General features: G+C 40.2%; 1 protein-coding gene across 4 annotated transcripts in view; it reads right to left on the minus strand.

Moving 5' to 3' along the window:
* Window positions 1-272: 272 nt before the first annotated feature.
* Window positions 273-22,172, minus strand: part of LOC124607339 (serine/threonine-protein kinase MAK) — a 271,551-nt gene continuing 249,651 nt past the window's right edge. For all 4 annotated transcript variants that reach the window (XM_047139644.1, XM_047139645.1, XM_047139646.1 and 1 more), the window contains 3 exons: window positions 6,256-6,494; window positions 672-798; window positions 273-553 (listed from right to left, as the gene is read on the minus strand). In XM_047139644.1, the coding sequence (XP_046995600.1) occupies window positions 541-553; window positions 672-798; window positions 6,256-6,494 (379 nt within the window). In that variant the 3' untranslated portion in view covers window positions 273-540. The remainder of the gene's footprint in view (window positions 554-671; window positions 799-6,255; window positions 6,495-22,172) is intronic.

Raw genomic sequence — 22,172 nt, forward strand, 5'->3', positions numbered from 1 at the left:
GAGAGAGAGAGAGAGAGACAAAGAGGGAGGGGGGAAAGGGGGAGGGAGGAGGGGGAGAAGAAAAACAGAGAAATCATCTAATAACATTAAGTACAGATTTAATTTAGAAAAAATAAATTGTTGAAAGAGACAATTCCCAAAAGAATCTAATTTTATTATGAAATCTCAGCAGCATTCTTCATTATCTATAGTAGCACTACTGGCTTCCTGAAACACTGCCTTCAGTGGGTTTTGATCGTTTGTATGGGCAAGTCATAGAAAAAGAACCATACTTAGTATAAAAATCTGTACACTGTATTTGGCATGTATATACATATCTAATGGAATACTATTTACAATTTCCCAAATCGTAGTATTATCATACAACACAACATCTTACAGGCACTAAAAAAGCGCACTATTGGTCCATCAAATTACTACACAGCACCTGTACACCTTTCATGCACAGTTTCCATGCCATATCTTATGGTCCCATTATACAAAAATGGAAGTCCATATTTCACACAAGTGCTGAAGAATCATTGCAGCATTATCCAGTCATTATTTCAGATATCTGGAAAAAAATTCAAAATTGCATTAAAAAAAAAATAATAATAATAATAATAATAATTGGCATGAGCAGCTTAGATTATCAATAGTGTATTAAATAGGTAATTCCTTAGAACACTTACTTAGCGGCCCAATCAGTCCGACCAGGAATACCTCTAGTTTGTTGACTAACTATCCCACCAAACAGCTTTCCAGAATGTAATGATACTCTAGAGCTTCTCATCTCACCCACCTCACCCTCCTGAGAATCTGAAACAATATATTCAAAAAATATATCAATTAATACAATAATATGCTTACATCTGTTTACAAAGCATATATAAAAGCAAAAAATATGTAACAGACATATAAACCATGTTAATGACATTGTTTCTAAATGATAGTAGTTGGATGGCAGCTAAAAACTTAAATGACACTGAGACAACAGCATCTGGTTAACAGTTGAAAACCACAAGTGAAGGTTTTCACTGTCAGCTATGAAAACAAGGATTCTGTCATCAACATAACTATTGAGATCAGAATGTGCAACAACTACTTCAACCACGACAGCAGCTTTACCCTTAGTGGTGCAAGGAAATACGTGTTCAGTGGTGAAAGGCTGCAGAAAAATATGCTGAGTTTTCCACCATCTAATGGAGTTTATCACTGCTAATGATCCTCTGCCAGAGACAATGGCACAATCCATGGTAGCATATGGAGCTTCTTTAATTTCGTGGCATCTCCATGAGGCCAACAAGTATCACATTGCTCTTCTCTGCAAATGCAGTGCCTTAGCTACAATACCTATGTTAAACCTGGCCTTTTTACACAATTCGTGTTGTTTTGAGGGAGGCTGTATTACATTTGCAACTCTTGGGATGAACGCTCCCTCATGTTAGTCAGGTGGCAATTTGCCCCAGGAAGCTTAATTCTGCTGCCTTATTAAAATACCACTTCTAAGTGAGCTTCTTAAATTAGGAAGTTGAAAATTACTATTAATTCTTAGATAAAGTCTGTGAAACCATTTAAAAACCACTAAGTTGCAAAATCACAGCTGTATTTGCTATCAACACGCAGTGCCTTATTTAGTTTTGGAATTAGTTAGATTCATGTTCCATGAATCATTTTGCATGATGAATCATTTGGAACAAGTCATTTTACATTCAAATTGCAAACTAATTTGTAAATATGGCTACATGCTGAACATTTAAAGGTTGTTTAGTTGTTTTCAAATTTTACTTTGCTGTCTGTCAGATATTTTGTATCACTGGGTAAGTTATCAAAAATTTTAATTGCAATGCTGTGCACACCTTTTTGTGCTAAAGACAACATTATTTACAGCGAACTTCATGAGGGATTAAATACACCCTGAAGTAGTAGTCAGACAGCCCACCTCAGACAATTGATGTCTACATGACATTCACGGGTGAGCGCCATATACTATCTCACAGCACGATTTTGCGCAATCTACATCTACATACATACTCCGCAATCCACCATAAGGTGTGTGACGGAGGGTACCTCGTCCCACAACTAGCATCTTCTCACCCTGTTCCACTCCCAAACAGAACGAGGGAAAAATGACTGCCTATATGACTCTGTATGAGCCCTAATCTCTCTTATCTTATCTTTGTGGTCTTTCTTCGAAATAAAAGTTGGTGGCAGTAAAATTGTACTGCAGTCAGGCTCAAATGCTGGTTCTCTAAATTTCCTCAGTAGTGATTACGAAAAGAACGCCTCCTTTCCTCTAGAGACTCCCACACGAGTTCCTGAAGCATTTCCGTAACACTCATGTGATGATCAGACCTACCAGTAACAAATCTAGCAGCCCGCCTCTGAATTGCTTCTATGTCCTCCCTCAATCCGACCTGATAGGGATCCCAAATGCTCGAGCAGTAATCAAGAATAGGTCGTATTAGTGTTTTATAAGCGGTCTCCTTTACAGATGAACCACATCTTCCCAAAATTCTACCAATGAACCGAAGACTTCCCCACAACTGCCATTACGTGCTTGTCCCACTTCATATCGCTCTGCAATGTTACGCCCAAATATTTAATCAACGTGACTGTGTCAAGCGCTACACTACTAATGGAGTATTCAAACATTACGGGATTCTTTTTCCTATTCATCTTCATTAATTCACATTTATCTATATTCAGAGTCAGCTGCCATTCTTAACACCAATCACAAATCTGTCCAAGTCATCTTGTATCCTCCTACAGTCACTCAGCGACACCACCTTCCAGTACACCACAGCATCATCAGCAAACAGCTGCACATTGCTATCCACCCTATCCAAAAGATCATTTATGTAGATAGAAAACAACAGCAGACCTACCACACTTCCCTGGGGCACTCCAGATGATACCCTCACCTCCAATGAACACTCACCATCGAGGACAACATACTGGGTTCTATTATTTAAGAAGTCTTCGAGCCACTCAGGGAACCAATCCCATATGCTCATACCTTAGTTAGGAGTCTGCAGTGGGGCACCGAGACAAACGCTTCCCGGAAGTCAAGGAATATGGCATCCGTCTGATACCCTTCATCCATGGTTCGCAAGATATCATGTGAAATGAAGACTTACTTTCTTAAAGATGAGTTACTTCAGAACATTATTCCATATTACATTATACAATGAAAATATGTAAAATATGTCAACATACTTATTTGCCTCTCCCTAAAATTTGCAATAATTCTAAGTGCAAATGTTGCCAAAGTAAGTGTTTTAGGGGTTCCAAAATGTGATTTTTCCAGTTTATATTATCATCAGTATGGAGATCTAAGAATTTTGAAGTTTGCACTCTATTATTGCCTCACTAAGGTTTACACTTATCATTGCTGTAGTGCCCCTAGATGTTCAGAACTGAATATGTCATGTCTTTTTAAAATTGAGAGTGAGACCATTTGCAAAAAACCAGTCAATAACAATTTTATGAACACTGTTTATCATTCCTTCTGCTTCTGTACTTATGTCTGGGATTGATTATGGTACTAGCATCACCAGCAAAAAGGACTAACTCTCCTTGTTGTGTATTTAATAGAAGATTGTTTACATACACGAGGAACAGTAGTGGTCCTAGGATTGAGCCTTGGGGAACCCATTTGTGATTTGGGGACCCCATTTGTGATTTCTACCCAGTCACAATAATGTCCCCATACTACAGTGGTTAACTAGCAAGTACAACTTTCTGCTTTCCTTTGGGCAAAAATCAAACAATGGAAAATCCAGGATGGAATGTAACAATATTACGAGAAGGAAAGTAGCTATTCACCAAATAGCGGAGATGCTGAGTTGCAGATAGGCACAACGAAAAGACTCTCACAATTAAAGCTTTTGGCCATTAAGGCCTTTGGCAACATAACACACACACACACACACACACACACACACACACACACACGCGCGTGCGCGCGCTCGCATGCAAACACAACTCACAAACACAACTGTAGTCTCAGGCAACTGAAGTGTGGTTTCAGTTGCCTGTGACTGCAGACGTGTGTGAGCTGCATTTGTGTGTGTCTAGCCTAGCCGCGATTCAACTATTTGGTGAGTAGCTACTATCCTTCTCATAATATTGTTTCTGCTTTCCTTTGGTTAGATATAACATTATTCATTGGTTGGCTATAGTATCAACCCCATAAAACTTTGTTTGTTCATTATGGTTACCACTTTTGATTGTATCACCATAAGTATTGTATGCATTAGTTCTATGTAATTATTTTCTTACTTATCTACTTCAATTCTATCTTCTTGCACAATATATTTGGGTTTGGAGCTCATTAAGGAAAAGAATCACTTTGTTAACAAGAATGCAAGCCTCAGATAGTGGATGCCATAGTATTTATTTTACATATGAACTGGTAAAATAATTAAAAATGAAATATTATGCCATATCAAATAAAACTGCAAGCAGTCTCCCATTTTAGACAAGCATAAAGTATAGTATATAATTGTTGGTTCTCACACCCCTCCCCTTCTCTAACTTTATTATGTTAATGTGCTACTGTGGATTGAATGTATCAGTAAACTTAAAACTATGTTCTACTATGAAGACAAATTGTCACTGAAGTTTGAGTGGGGATGAATTATTGTGATACCATCAATGTAGAGAGAAGGCTGAAAATTGTTAATCGTAACCTTTATTTACAATAATAGTCACAGAAAACCTATAAAAAGGCATACATTGTCATACTAAGTGCCATTCAAAATATGTCTCTTTCTTTTGTATAAGTGTTACTTGGAATTGTATACTAGTTGATTTTATCAGTTTCAATAACTCCATTGCCAATAGTTTGCCCTGCACTTCTGGAAGTGCCCACATTATAATTTTTATTTGAAAAATAATTGCTTTCAGTGTAGTATTGTAATATCAGTCCCAAATTTTCAACATTTTTAAATTAGAAGACTGGAGGGTATTCAGCAGTTCTGGATGTTGTACAGGACCCACATTATAGTATTTGTAGCACTCTATTTATTACCACTGTCCCAGCAAGAGATAAAATTGTTTTCTACTACATCTGTACTTCATATACTACAATATGGCGCATGGCACATGGTATGTCATGTATCACTGTTTCCAATCCAAAGTTAAACTGCTGCGCACAAGTGTTCATTTCCCATGGATAACAAATGTTTTTTAGATAGAGATATATCTGTTGTTTGAGCCGTGGCAACTCAGTACATGGTTTAACCCAATGGCTATGCTCCTAAGTAGTAGTACTTAACGCTAACATGACATTGTTTGCATACTTGGTCAACAGAGGGTTAAACAGTCCAACATTTCTCTAGTGCCTTTAAGACATTCTTGACAATTTGTCTTTTTTTCTCAAGGCCCTTGAGTGAGAGAAATTCCCATCCTTACTGACCTCACCTTACGCCTCAGGTATCTGTATATTTCAACATTTTGCAACATTTGAAACATTACTGCACATAAATTTTAGATTATTTCATGGTACTTTTGTAGCTACCAAGCCATCCCTCACTATAACATACAATTTTCGTTACTTTAATATTAATGATACTGACGATTTCTAAAAATACACTGCACATGCAGATGCTGCCTATTGTTACACCATCTCAGGTGTCGAGGCCACTGAGTTTTACGCAGCATGAGAAAAAATCAGATGTTTCTCTATTATCCATTTCCCTCTACATCACTGCTGAAAGCCAAAAATAGCATGAGGCAATGCCCTTCAATAATTCCATTAAATGGTTTATTTATGTGTAGGATCTCATAATACTGAACTTTTTTAGAGGCAACTGCATGAACAAATATTTTGCAGTGTGGTACAGTCATGCCTCTTAATCTAGATACTGCAAGGTATATGTCATAAGTGGTGATACTGCTACTTAATCTCATGTTCCAGAACCAACTATGCCAATGTGTTCTCAAATACAGGGAAACATTGGGTGATTCAACCACTGAATTCAGATACAAGAAGAGACTAGAAAAAAAGTATGGCGACTAACTGTAATTACGTTCATTTTTTCTTAGATATTTCATAACATCAGACTATTAGTGTTGCAATAATGAGGGCATTCCTTGTGGGCTATAAATTCCCCTACAGCTGTCAATTTTAATTTTATACTACTTTTGGACAACTTAAGTGTCCTTAATTATAAGCAAACCATGGGTTTTACATCGTTCAAGATAGTTAGCAAAATTTAAAGCATTCACAAATCTAGTAAAATATAAAGCATGAAGTGTTTTAATTGTTACCATCACTGTTAGCAGCATTGGTGATATTTGAGTTTCGAAGGGGCACCTTTGAAGTTGGTGCTAGTATGTACTGTGTCTGAGTGAAATATGGTTGCTTCATTGTAAGAGTTGCAGATTTTTTTGTTGCACTGGACTGATAATTCTCATTTCTTTTCCATTGTGATGGCTTGTATTCTGGTTCTGTTGCTAATATGGGTTGCTGGAATGGATCGCGTGAAAAAATTTTCTCTTCTTTCCCCCTGAAAAATTATAAGTAATACTTAAAAAACTCTGCAAACATCACTCAAATGAGAGTAATATTATTTCCATCAAAACTGTAACAATTCTTTAGAAATTACTGCATGAAATATAATAATAACCCACAATCACAAAAGGCAATTCTAATTCTAAACATGGAATAAAAGTGAATTTACTTATGCTAGGACCTCTAAGCGTTCTGTCATCAGCAAAGTAGCAAACCAAAGCTGAAATAAGAGTAAACCAGATAATAAATAAGGATGCACAGTTTTATTATTTTGCTATATTTTTACAGTACTCTTTCAGAACAAAACAATCACTGTATTCCTCTGCTATTACAGCTACTAGTGGTCCAGAGCCTAAACTTATGCTATAAAAATTAGGAGTGTGTTGATTGTGTTATGAAGTGTTAAATGTTTACCACTATTGCGTGAATGACTGATGACTGCCTGTGCATTGTAGTATATGTATTGTTAGAAGCATCTCCATGACCAATGAACCTGTCTGGTTCAGCTTAGGGAAGGCGGTTATTGCTGAAACAACCCCTTTTCAGTTATATTGGTTTATATCAATGCCAATTTAACTTGACTGTTAAATCAATTCAAAATAACTGATTTCTGAAATAACCAATTTTCAGTCTTTTATTTCTATGGTTTCCTGTCATGAAAGTAGAAACTAAACGAAGATTGAAAAAATTTTGACTCCCTCAGTTTCAAGATAAGTATAACCAAAATGTTAAATTATGTTGGGAAAGGAGAGAAAACTTAACCTGTTCACGGTTCATTCTTTTTTTCTCTGATGTGATGTGATAAGTGATTGAATTCCACAAAAATCACTGGTATTCTTTTACTGCTTCTAATTTTTTCAAATTCTGCTCAAAAATCATGCTGTTGTCAAGGATCATGTCACTTGAAGAAGAGGCCCCCAATCAGTGGCCTCCTAGCTGACATTTTCCTCAATCAGGTAGAAAAACAAATCTTTGACAAAAGAGTAATACCAAAACAGTACAAAATAATATATTGGTACAGATATGTAGATGAAGTAATTTCCTTAACAGATGAACCACAGCCTCACATAAAAGAACTTCATGACAACATAAACTCCATCCACCCACAAATACAGTTCACCAATGAAACACAAACAGATGAAAAACTTAATTTCTTAGATCTCACCAAACACAAAAGAAACAACAAACATGAATTCAAAACCTACAGAAAACCAGCACCATTATTCATAACCAATCCAATCACCCTATAACTCACAAAGAAGCCAGCTTCAGATATTTATTACACAAGACGAAATAAATCTCTGGTTAACAGCCTGGTATGAGTGTGCATAGGACACAATATTTTGGCAATCGACCGCATTGCCATCATCAGGTGCGCTGATGTACATGTAAAACGTGGTCGATTGCCAAAATATTGTGTCCTATGCACACTCATACCAGGCTGTTCACCCAAGATTTATTTCATCATAAAATATGGCTGGAGAAATTGAAGAATCACATTTATTACACAGACTGAACAAAATATCCATGGACAAATACAATTACAGACAAGAACTGAACACAATAAAACAAACTGCACGGGAGAATGGATATGATGCAAAGAGAGTAGACAAAATAAACCACAAAATACAAAAACAAACTACACATAACCATGAAACACAACACAACACACAACAAATCAGCAAACAGTAAGCAACAAATGACACATAATGACTTACACAACAACAAAAAGTCACACACCGGGGGAGGGGGGTAATATACTAAAGAAACAAGGACTCAACATAGCACACAGAACCAAAAACACAATACAAAACAGACTTGGAAGAAGTACCACCAACACTGACAAATATAGCCAGTCCAGTGTATACCAACTTACTTGCGACTGCTGTCAAGCTGTAATGTGGGCCAAACATGCAGTAATTTCAGAACCAGGTACACAGAACACCTCAGAGCACTGAAAAGCAATAGCTCACACTCAACATTTGCAGACCACTTGATGACAGCACACAATCAACACCCAAAAAACATTGAAACTGACTTACACATCCTTAAAACTAGTAGCAGCTTATACCAAAAATTAACTACAGAAGAAAACTATCACATCCAAAAATCAATAGCCCGAGGAAAGAAAGTACTCAATGAATACACATCACTGTGCAATAAAACCCTCTTCACCACAATGGAAGAACTATACAAATAACACCCACACCAAAACTACTCATGAAAAAGAAATAACACCCACACCAACTACACTTCAAACTGGCACACCTTGCCCAGCCAAATGCACTACGAACAAATGAATACTACACAACCACAACAACACGCAATGGTGGTGAAAACGCTGCCTATGTTTTGAAAAATTGGAGAAAGTGCAGTGTCAAGCACCCATAGGTCACAAAATCTGCCTATTCACTTTGCCAACAACACACAAGAAAGCACCACAATATCAAAACCGTAAGTAACACATGAAAAACATGATATATACTCATTTCTGGTTGTAAATAGAAAAAACGTTTTGCTGTTTGCAGATGAGAAGTTGTAGATTTTGTGGCAGAATAGCTACCAAAATAAATGTCCAATAGTATCATGTAAGGTACGTAAACTAAAGCATACATCCACTCTTTTTGCCAATTAGCTATAAATATAACTCTGACATAATGTTATAAACAACACATAGTGCATCAGGTTGTTAATAAATATCTCAACTGTGAACTTTGAACAAATGATGTACAATATTTTACAACAATTATTCATTCACAATTGTAAATATTATGCACCAAAAGTTTTGCTAAATGTTAATATGTAACAATAATTTTACAGTTAGTAAATAAAAAATAACCCACTGAAGACAGCACAAAATGTGCTAAAACACATCTGGGTGCAACAAAACTGAAAAAAAAGGTGTCTTGCATATGGCGGAATTCCTCTTCCCATTTTGTAGCAAGCATGTTCACAACAAGAAGAACTGCAACACCACAAGATGATTAGGTCATGCCACGATTTAGGCATTATGATTAGTCACCACTAAAGGGCAAAAACTCTGTTTTACACGTTAATTTGTCCATTTTCAAGGGCTACATGCAGATAAAGACATATTAAATAGATAAAGGCAGCAGATCAGCTACTTTTACTTTTGCTGTAATGAATGAACTGTTATGTTTTAAGTTTTCTTCTTACAATATGTCACAAGTTTCTTGTGTCTCCTCCTGTATTTAATTTTTAAAGCAAATGGAGCATTGCACTTCATTGATATTGTATTTCATACAACACTGCCAGACCGGGGAACAAATGAAGTCAGATGACAGCAAGAAACTACCATATAGGCCAGATGGAGAAAGTATTGCACATTGCATAACGTGCATACCATTTAATGGGCCATGTCATATGGTAACAGGTATGTTACCGTCTCATCAGTGTTGTACCCGTTCTTATGCCATGTTTTTGTTGCTCATTTGTGTCAGTACTGTAATTAAAATAGCACTAATCATAATCCCATTTTCTATAATAATGCAATATTTCTATGCAACAAAAATTTTATAAATAAAAATTACTACTTTATTTTAAAAAAAAGTTTATTTAAACATCAAAAATTTTAGTACTGACACTATGATTAATTGAAATTTAGGTTTCTTTACCCTATCATCAGTAAAAAATAAAAAACACCTCCTATAATCAAGACCAAACAAATACCAAAAAACACCAGTTATTCAGAACTAATATACTGGTATCAGTTTTAACTGGTCATTTTTCCCATCTATAACTCTGCTCTACTTCTGGCTAACTAATTTTCAATTGATGTGTTGAAGTGACTGAGTGAGCAAAACTTGTACTGGCGCTCTAAAACTTTATTATGAATGTAGACCTGACATCTCTCTTATAAAGAGACAGGGCAGAAATATCATAATTTAGAACTCTCATTCTTGATATAAAAAGGAACTGATTACAGGCTACGACTCAGTAACACCAGGTAACAGAATGTTGGCAACGAGCATGCATTACCAACAAATTCACAAAAAAAAACAAAGAATAAACAGAACACATAGAAATGAAATGATCGTATGGCATTGTTGGCCGGGAGGCCCCATGCGGGAAAGTTCGGCCGCCGTATTGGAAGTCCTTTTTAGTTGACGCCACTTCGGCGACTTGCAAGTCAATGATGATGAACACACAACACCCAGTCATCACGAGGCAGAGAAAAATCCCTGACCCCGCCGGGAATCGAAGCCGGGACCCCGTGCGCAGGAAGCGAGAACACTACCGCAAGACCACATAGAAATATAAAAGCATAAAAACACAGTGCCCCTGGCAGCTGGGTGAGGAAATGCTCAAACAGCCATGATTAACTTGCTAAAAACACTGTACTGCACCATATACTACACAACACTAAACTTTGCATTAGCATATGACAGCTGATGTATAGGCCACTAAATCAATCCACTGGGTAGAGGCAGAGCATCAGTATCAAGAAAATGCGCCGGGAAGTGCACCTGGGAGGCCAGAGTGAGTCATCTGCATTGGGAGCCACTGTCAGTGGTGTCTCAAGGAAGACATAAACTGGTTAAATACAGTTTAATGAGACATTTGTAGCCTTGCCATTCACTAGAATGTCCACTGCTTGTGAATGTCATTGGAGAACGTTATATGGGCCAGGATAAGTATATGCAGTGGTGTTTTAAAGCCTTCTGTGCGGTGCGTAACGTGTAGAATACTTGAGATCTTGGCACATGAAGGAGGGAGGTGTATCATGTCGCAAAGCTTTTGGAAGATGGATTCTCAAGTGACACAAAAAATCTGGCTGATCTTACATGGCTGTCATTATTGTGTCTGTGTCAACAAAATCACAAGGCAGGCACAATGTCTCACCATAAACCAATCCTGCCACTGACAAACCGACATCAGATTTGAATGTTATTTGCAAGTCAAGTAGTATAACTGGGTAGAGGTGACCACAAGGTCTCTTCATGGCACATTAGCACTGTCTTCAAACAATGGTGTCAGAGTGCAATCATTCCAATGCTTGCCGGGTGGTAGCTAGTGTTCTTATGGTGCGTATCACCACAAAATTTGGCCAGCTGAGTGAACAGTTCTCATTCAAAGTGACATCTGTGATCCATGCTGATATGCAGCAGACATCCAAATCTTGCCAAACATGTTAAAGCAAAGGCACAAGCTAATGTCTTGACTGTGATATTATTGACCGGTACTGCTTCAGCTGACAAGTATGATGGTCAGCATTGTTAATAACTACCTCTGCCCATTCGATGGGTGAAGCAGTCCAACAATGTCCAAATGTATGTGGGTGAAGTAAGTGGTGAATCTGCAAAGTCGCCAATCAGGGCTAGGACATGGTGAGTAATCAAGCAGCGTAGATACTGGAGACAAGATCTGACTGACCCATTCCTGACAATATTACTGCATGTCTGACCACAAGAAACACTGAGACACTAAATGAAATGTTGGACACACCCCTGAATGGCGCAACTCATGAAAAGCATTAAAAGCTTTCCTTCTGAGCACTTGTGGCAGAAAGAGACAAGCTTGGACACGATAGTTGTCACAGTACTGTTATGTCCTTCCCTGGTATGTTAACAACATGTAGCTTCAACACTGACACCCATAAGGAGTTTATCATCTTCACGATGACCTTGTGCAAGTGCAGAAAAATCTATTGGAGACACTGTTGACTCATGATACACAATCTGCGACATTATTGTTTATCCCAGGTATGTGCTTAATGTTGACTGTGAACTAGATCATAAATTCCAATTGGTTAAACTGCCTGGATGAGTACTTGAAGCTGTTCTGCCTGAATGCAAATGTCAACGACTTGGGGCCCATATAAATTGTGAACACTCACACTTCATCTTGAGAATGATAGTTATTTTAGCGCCTGGTACACTGCCAGGAGCTCATAATTGTATGGGCTCCATTTCATCTGCAAAGGCGGCATGTTTGTGTGAGTAGTACGCCAGTGGTTGCCAGGCATTGTCCGACTGCTGTTGTAGTGGTGCACTGACAGCCATCCGAGTTGCATCTACAACTACAGCATCAAGCCACAGTGTGCCAGAAGTGCTGTGCTGACCAAGTTCTTCTTCAAACATGGAACACATATGTCTCTCCACTGCACTGAAACTTGCCAGTAACTTTTAGGCCAGATAACACCATCAAAAGTACCTGTACCTCTGCATCATGAGAACAGCATTATCTATAGAAGTTCTGCATATCCCAAAAAATGTTGTAAATCTTTGACTATTGGTACTGTGTCCATCTTCTCAGGCTGAAAAAGGGAGACCGCAGCAGAGATCTTATGACCGAGAAATGTCACCTCTGGCAGCCCAAAGACACACTTGGCTACATTCAGAATGACTTTGCAGCACTCAACTTATCCTAATACCTCCTGCAAGTGCTATTGACGCTGTTCTGGGTTGGTGGAAAACACTAGGAGATCAATGAGGTATGTGAAGCAACACTTGGAGAACGAAGACTATAAATTTTGCCAAGTTTGAGGAGTGTTACATAACTCGAAAGTTGTGAACATGTTTTCAAATAATACAAAAGGCATTAACTGTGGCAGTCTTGGGTATGTCTTTGATGGTTACCAGTATCTGAGTATATGCCTTCACACAGGTCAGAACTGTGAATACAGTGGTATCATGTAGCATGTAATTATAATCCCTCAAAGCAGTCAGGCACCATCCATGAGTTACATGCATGATAGTCACCACATGGGTGCCAGGCTCAACCTTTCCTTGGCACTAAGTGTGAAGCCAAGGAACACAGGCTTTTAGATGGCCACATTTCACCTTCACATATCACAGAATCAATTCAGCTTTTTCTATTGCTAAGCTGTCCAGAGCCAAATGTCTTGGCTAATACGCTACAGGGCATCCATCTGTCATATTTATGTGGTGCACTGTGTCATACAGTATGAACTTAGGGAGAACTGGGCAGCCTGATCAAATTTGGGTAGTCGCTCAACAAATCTGTGTATTCACCCCCAGAAGCCTGTATCAGCTTGGCGCTGTGGATGGCTGCACTGTAAAAAAAACTGGTGACTGCCAAGCCAGCAACACAGTCCACCATGCAAGCATTTGCAATGTCCAGAAGTAGTCAGTACTGCACCAGGAGATCTGCTCCAAGGATTGCCTAGGTGATGTCTGTGACAGTGAAGTACCATGCATGCAGGTGGCACAGTCCAATGCTGAGCCCCATGTGCTGAATGTTGTACGTTGTGACTGAAAAGTTGCCGTTGGCAATCAGGTACAAGGCGGTGGTCAGCAACAATGCATGGGCATTTGAGGCAAGTTGCTCAGGTCTGAGCCGCTAACTACTACAACTTTCACACTGGTGCCTCAGTCAGTGACAAACAGGTGTTTGGAGGATGGCACTTGACTGCACCCACCACTGACCGCTGGTTGCATTTGAGTGAGAGCACGATGATGAACGTTTCTTCACCTGATAACCAAACCAGCACTTCTGCATGTCACCTTGCAGGTTTATGGCACCACCAGGAGTTCTACTCCTTGAACGTCATCAGTATCAACCTCTGCCATTGTTAATGCTGTCCTGCAACAACAGCGCCCCTGTGCACACAACAGTTCTACCTTTGCTGGGAGTGAGTTGTGGCCAGCCTGTGCTACTGTTGCTGCAGCAGTCACACTGTTGTCCTGCTCTGTGACTGCCCTGACCTGTGTGGGTGTGACTGCATCTTGTATTCAATCGGCATCCAGTGGCCTGTCAAGTCTGCGAGGCAACTATGGCTTTTATTTGTGGTGGCAAATGACTGCTCCATAGCATTCACAAGTTATCTGGTACAGTGACTGTGTTAATCTCACTGCATAGGTGTTGCAAGTGCTGGGTTTGCTTTGTATCGCCCATCTCCTCTTGAGTAGGAACTTGAGTTTGGTGTACAAATCTGTTTCCAGTGGCACCATAATTATGTATTGCATCTCAGCAGCGAATCAATGGTCAAGTTAGTCACCTATAAGTGTGAACTCAGTTGCGTCAGCTTTTCTCCCTGTGCACAAAAACTTGTTTCTGCTTGCACAAATCAAAGGATGGAATTATCTAGGCAGAACAACAGTAGGCAGACTGCTTTTCTCGATACTATTGGTTTTTCATTCATCATGCGATATGACTGAGATTCCACCAATGATGATGGGGTCACTACTTGTCGGGTTCAGCACCACTTATGGCTCACCAATTTTTCCTTGATGTGCTCAAATGTGTGTGTGAATTCCTAAGGGACCAAACTGCAGCGGTAATCAGTCCCTAGACTTACACACTACTTAAAATAACTTAAATTAACTTATGCTAAGAACAACACACGCACCCATGCCTGAGGGAGGACTCAAATCTCTGGCGGGAAGGGCTGCACAATCCATTAAATGGAGCCTCAAACCACGTGGTCACTCTGCGCAGCACTTGATGTGCTCATAGTGGCTAAGTGAATGGCACTTGTACCAATTCTTTGAAATCTTATTAGGAATGCACACCTTACATCTCTCTTATAAACAGACAGGACAGAAATGCCATAATTTTGAGCTTTAATCCTTGATGTAAAAAGGGATTATTTATAGGCTACAACAGAGTAACACTAGGTAACAGAACACTGGCAAGGAGTGTACATTACCAACAAATTAACAAAAAACAAAGACTAAACAGAAGACACAGAAAACGTATAAAAATATAAAAATACAGCACCGCTGGCAGCTGGGTGCAGAACTGCTCACACAGCTGAAATCCACTTGCTAAGAACACTGCACTGCACCATACATTACACAACACTGAACTTCACATTAGCTCATGGCGGCTGATATGTAGGCTGCTACAAGCCAATCAGCAGAAACCTACAAGATTGCACATTCACAGGTGTTTTATTCAGGCTAGTTTTGCAGCTGTGAGCATGTTTGTACAAGTAATGAAGTCCCTGGGAACAGTTTTTGAAACTATGGTTTTGGTTTGTTGTGACTAGTTGTCTGTGATTTAAATTCTTCAAAATGGTGGCAAATTAACCAATACTGAGACTTACTGATGCTAAATAAAACAAGCAGGAGGAACAAAAAATTTACTGACAGTCAGTTACTGAACATACCAGAAGATTGAACTTTGGCATTCGGAGGCAACAAATCAAAGTAGGATAGCTGGAAACTAAGAAGTGGAAACTTATTATAGTGAGGAAGTAGAACTTTCAAATATATTTTGTGGCAGTGCAGGCTCAGATACTATGGACAATGATGGTGATGAAATCAATGATTACGATGAAATCACACTGACCCTAGTTAATAAAACAGGTGACAATTGGCATGATGAGTCATATAACGTGCACTATCATCTGTTTACAAGAAAAAGAACATTTACCTATTCATCCTACTAGCAATACATCAATGCATTTCTTTAGGTTACTTCTTACTGATGACATACTTCAGTGTGTAGTTGATGAAGAAAATGACAACACTGTGAATATATCTGTGAGTAACCATTTGAAGAATGGGTCTGGGATTTATAACTGGAAACCTAGGTTTTCATTAAATATGGGTCCTAGCGTGAACTCTGTCCAATTAAAAGACAACTGAAAGGAGATTGTCTGCTTCAAACCAGAGGAAATGCAATAAGTATGATTAAAGGCAGATAAATGATAATTTTACCTCTTTATACAAAGGGTTCCAAAAAAATGAATCCACTGTTTAAAAGTCCATAAATTGCAAACTAATTGATGGAGTTGTCTCATTTTTGGTGAAAGTGTTGCTTAAAGTCCAACTTAAAGATATCACTGCAGGTGTTCAAAATGGTCACCATTAACATCCACACACAAACGATGCTGCCGAATTGCAGCACAAACTATTGACTGCAACGTGTTCAGTTGGATATTTGCACATGAATGTACGACGGATTCTCGAAGTTCATCCAATGTGCATGGCTTTTGTCAATAAATGACATCCTTTAGTGTTCCCCACAGGTAAAAGTCCAGAGGAGTTAAGTCTGGGGAACGTGGTGGATACTCCACAGCATCTCTACGACCTATCCATCTTCCTGGTAGATTTTCATCGAGATACGCCCTAACACAATTTTGATAGTGGCCTGGGGCACCATCTTGTTGAAAGTAAACTCTTCATCTCCATACAAGTCTCTGATGGCAGACAAAATGGATGTCTGTAGCTTCTGAAGGTACACCTCACCGGTAACTGTGCCATCAAAGAAGAATAGCCCAATCAAGCCCCGGTAAGACAACCCACACCACACATTTACTCCTGCCAAATTCACGGCTTTGTCTTCATGGACGTTTGGATTTTTGGCGGCCCAGTAGATGCAACTATGGCGATTTACTGTACCACTGAGTTTGAACTGTGCCTCATCAGACCACACTATCATCTCTGCAAACTCTTCATCGTTGCGCTCCATGTTAGTAAACCACTCGCAGTACTCCATTCTATGATCTGGGTCGTCCTCGTTCATTGCATGTAGCAATCGTGGGATGGTAGAGCACTTGCCCATGAAAGGCAAAGGTCCCGATTTCGAGTCTTGATCGGGCACACAGTTTTAATCTGCCAGGAAGTTTCATATCAGCGCAAACTCTGCTGCAGAGTGAAAATCTCATTCTGGAAACATCCCCCAGATTGTGGCTAAGCCATGTCTCCTCAGTATCCTTTCTTTCAGGAGTGCTAGTTCTGCAAGGTTCGCATGAGAGCTTCTGCAAAGTTTGGAAGGTAGGAGACGAGATACTGGCAGAAGTAAAGCTGTGAGGACCGGGCGTGAGTCGTGCTTCAGTTGCTCAGATGGTAGAGCACTTGCCTGCGAAAGGCAACGGTCCTGAGTTCAAGTCTCAGTCGGGCACACAGTTTTAATCTGCCAGGAAGTTTCATATCAGCGCACACTCCGCTGCAGAGTTTAAATCTCATTCTGGAAACATCCCCCAGGCTGTGGCTCAGCCATGTCTCCACAGTATCCTTTTTTTCAGGAGTGCTAGTTCTGCAAGGTTAGCAGGAGAGCTTCTGTAAAGTTCTGGGCCGCCAAAAATCCGAAAAAGATGAGATACAGGCAGAAGTAAAACTGTGAGGACCGGGCGTGAGTCGTGCTTCGGTAGCTCAGATGGTAGAGCACTTGCCCGCGAAAGGCAAAGTTCCTGAGTTTGAGTCTCGGTCAGGCACACAGTTTTAATCTGCCAGGAAGTTTCATATCAGCGCACACTCTGCTGCAGAGTGAAAATTTCATTCTGGAAACATCCCCCAGCCTGTGGCTAAGCCAAGTGTCCGCAGTATCCTTTCTTTCAGCAGTGCTAGTTCTGCAAGGTTCGCAGGAGAGCTTCTGTAAAGTTTGGAAGGTAGGAGACGAGATACCGGCAGAAGTAAAGCTGTGAGGACCGGGCGTGAGTCGTGCTTCAGTAGCTCAGATGGTAGAGCACTGACTGACTTGTCTCACAGTGGGATAAATTTATCAACAGTTTTGAAGATTACTTTTGAAATAATAAACAGTTTTCCATTAAGTTTCAACTCTGTAGCTGGACTACATCAACTTCTTGCCATGATATTTTTCTGAAAACCATTCAGCCATCTTCAGGTGATTGTTTTGCACTGGAGATAGCTAGTTCACATTGCTAACTTTACACCAAAAAATTCGCATGGAGAAGCATGCCCAAAGGCACTACACGAGTGACTTCTGTCAAGTTTTGCATCCTCTTTGAATATTGCCCCATCTATAGTGCACAAGAGCATGTGTAATTATGATACCACATGCACACTGTCAGAATATGCACTCATGGAGTTAAAATTCAGATGTCAAAATTAATAAAATTAACAGTTGCCATATGTGTCATTAGTCATAAAGTGTTTTCTTTCTGAAGAAATTACAGAAATCACCAGGTCCCACACCTTATCCAGTTGGAAGCCACCATCACAATTAATAAGAGCTTCTACCAAACACACTTCCAATGAATCCCTAATAACTGAATCCCAGAATGATCTCGCTAAGGTCAAGATTTTCATGGCAGAATAATCCATTGAATATCCTTTGGAGATACAATACTCGGCAATGGCTGACATACTGGGTGGTGAAAGGCGAGTGTGGCGATCATGTTCAATGCGTCTTTCACACACTATGCATGGTGTCTGACCAATGTAGGCTTTGCCACAATGGCACTCCTTCAATTATTTATATTCCATTCAGGACTTTCCTTTATCACATTTCTTGAAAGTATTACATTTAGAATCTTTTGAAAAACCAAATGCAACCCACTTCAGTGAAAGAGTAATTCTTGCTGATGAATAAATCAAAAAGCTTCTTTAATTTGTTTACTACAACTCCATTATGTCTTATGTGTTACTTTTGGGGCCAACTATGCACCTTCACAAGGAATAACCATAGCCCATGAAACGACAGTCAGAACAGTCTGCAGGATCAGTTCATGACCTTCTTACTGGCCACTGTTTGAGAGCCTCAGATGTATAACTCTGTCATCCTAATATATATACTTCCTCATTGCAAACCTGTTTAATAATACAGACTGATTCAAAAGGAACTGCAATATTCACTCAGTGGATACCTGACAGAAAAAACCATTTGCACTTGGATAATACTTCATTTAGATGTTACAGAAACAACAGTGTTATTTATTGGATACTATATTTTCATTAAGCTTCCAACAGAACTGAAAAATCTGAGTGATAAAATGCACATTTCCTGACCTAGGTTGGAAGCCTTTCTCCTTAGCATGGGGGATCCTTACAGTAATTTAAAACTTTTCATGTTATGGCTGATTTGTTTGAATGTATCAACAGAAATCTTTTGTTTTGGGTTTATTTTACAGAATTCTACTCTCTAAGCCTTTTGTCCACATTCTGTGAATTACACAGTAACTCATTCAGTAGAGAGATAGTTTTGGCTCATGTCCAAACTAGTCCAATGTCTCACCATGCCTTCTTCTGCCATGATGTACAAGTGACTTAAAGAACAAGGAATATCTAGAAAGTATATTTCAATAGCCAATGACAACAACAGAACAAAACAATTCATGTAAACTGAAACACAGGCTACAGACTATACTTCTGTTCTAAGTTGGAACATGAGGAAACACATGGCTGTAAAAGACGTACAATTTATTAGGTCACAGAGTGACACCAACAGGAATGCAATGAAAGTAGTCCACACATATTGAGCACTTTAACAACTGGGGGCCTGAAGGTCTTACATGCCTTTAAAAAGACACTATCAATGTCAGGTGTCACTGCTGTAGTGCTGTGCATGCACAGTTGAGCTGGTGATGGCAGCTGGTGACCAGACTGCCCCTGGAAGCTCCCTTGGTTAGTTGTGTGCACACCATTTGAATGACAATGTGCACTACGATTGCTGCAGTGGCACAACTTACAACTGCTGTGGCTGGTAGGTGTAGTAACCAGTGGGTCTCTCCAACTATAGTGTACCAATGCTGTAGCTCAACTGGCATGAGAGGCTTGTGTTGGCTGGGGTGGCAAGGAAAGAAAGGAAGTGTGAGGGGGATGGAGGAAAGGGTGGCTAATGCCTCGGAAGAAGAGGCAGCAAGCAGAAAGGAGACCCACCACTTGTGCTGACAAGAATCCCAATTGCCAGAGCACGTACGACCAGGCCTGCTTGACCCCTGGAGCAGCCAGTGCAGTGCCAATGAAGAACAGGGTGTCAGGTACGCAGCCGAAAGGGGGGGGGGGCAGCACTCACTCCAAGATGCAACCAGTTCCAGTTGTGTGCTACGAATCATTCTTCAGAGTCAACCATGACCATACTAGCTCCAGATGATGGCCAGAATCCAGTGAGGTGCCATCCAAATGCTCTGGTCCAGACTGGGGTGCCACGCAAAAGTGTCGGCAAAATCAGCACCACTGGGGTATGCCTACCCGGAGCAAGAGGTTAACCAGCATCTGCAGCTGACAGCTGTGCAGAAGCTTGGTGGGAATCTATCACTGTGTGTGCAAAAGTTCTTGAAGGACTGCACCATGAAATGAGGACCATTATCCAAAACCCAGATGCAGCACAAGCGATCTGTGGAGAATATCTTAGACAGAACCTTGACAGTCATGTCTGCTGTCACAGATGCACAGTGAACATCATAAGGTAAATGAGAGAAAGCATCAGATGCCAATAAACCTGAAAGTGTCTAAAAAGGGACAAGCAAAGTCAATGTGGACTCTCTCCCCAGTCTGTTCATGGGTGAGCCGTGTCGAGAAAATAGTGCATGGTACTGCTTTGTGATACCAACACTTGCAGCAGACAGCAGCAAGGTGCTCCACCTCCCAATCAATGTCCAACCAAAACATGTGGTGCATTAGCAGTATTTTGGAAGAGGCGGCAAGTGTCTATTGCAGCCTGTGCATTAATAGTGATGTTGAAGTTGTGACAGAGACAAAGCTGACCAGGTGGCTTCTTTACAGACACTAAGAGTATAGCCCATTCACTTGAAGAAATTGCTCTAACCACCCCCAATGACATTAAGCAATACATTCCTGTCTTAACCTGGTCATGACACACTACTACCATTGGGCGTGCCTGAAAAAAGTGAGGGCACGTGGAGGGATTGATGAATATGTGGGTCATGAAATTGTTTGCACAGTCTAACCCTGGGGCAACAGAAGTGAAAACTAAGAACACAAGGACTCAAATTCTTGGTGAGGCACTTGCTTTGACACCAGATGCAACACATCCCCAATAGAAAAACCAAAAGCAGCAGAGCTATCTAACTCAAACAAATTTCCAATTAGTGTTCACTGTTCCTGCTGCTGATAACATGTTTGTGCACATTGGCCTGGTTGGCTTGTTTGTGCTGCAGCTACCTCCTCTTCCCCTAGCACACTAAGCTCCATGCAGTGGAACTGCACACTGTCAACACACTGACATCATGCCAAGCACGTAACTTGTGGCCCGTGGCATGGTAAACCTCAAACAACTGTGCAATATTCAAAACCTCTAGTAACATAGGGGGCCGAAAGAATGATTGTGCTTCTGAATACAATGTATGCACAAGACTCCTGAGATGTAGCCATAATGAACAGACACTTACAACTGAGGCTACCCAAGCTTGATATGAGAGCTGCAGCTGTTTGCAACACTGGCAGAATCAACACAGACAGCGACCACATGAGTATGCTTGTGGTGATAGCAAATGTCACATATTGTCAAAACCAAGTGAAGTTGGTTCTTGCAGAGGAACTAACTGATAAAGTAAGAGATATATACAAGGGGTTATCCATGATAAGGAAAGAGCTTTGCAGACCACCAGGGATGCCACAAAATGTTGGCGAAGCTGCTTCTCATAAGCATCCTAGTCTCCATGGTTTCATCATACGGTGAGAGAGGGGAGGGAGATGGGTGGGGGGCAGCAGGTGAACACCTGGTAGCTGAGGTCAGGTCAACATAGCCAAGAACCGTTCCAATACAACCATATAAATTTGCTGTTGTGCAGACGAGACTGGAGTAAACCCACCACGGAAGAGCCAAGGACAGAAAAACCACAGAATCTGAAACATGCTAAAATTCAACCCTCACTTGTGTTCTAACTAGGACCAGAAGGATATACAGAGCTGTAAAAAAGATACAATTTACTGGATCACAGAGTGATCCCAACAAGAATACAATGAAAGAAGCCCTTCCATGCCCTTATGAAGATGCTACCCATGTCGAGTGCCACTGTTGTAGTGCTGCACGGCATGGT

The sequence above is a fragment of the Schistocerca americana genome, chromosome 3 (genome assembly GCF_021461395.2).
Source record: "Schistocerca americana isolate TAMUIC-IGC-003095 chromosome 3, iqSchAmer2.1, whole genome shotgun sequence".
NCBI lineage: Eukaryota > Metazoa > Arthropoda > Insecta > Orthoptera > Acrididae > Schistocerca > Schistocerca americana.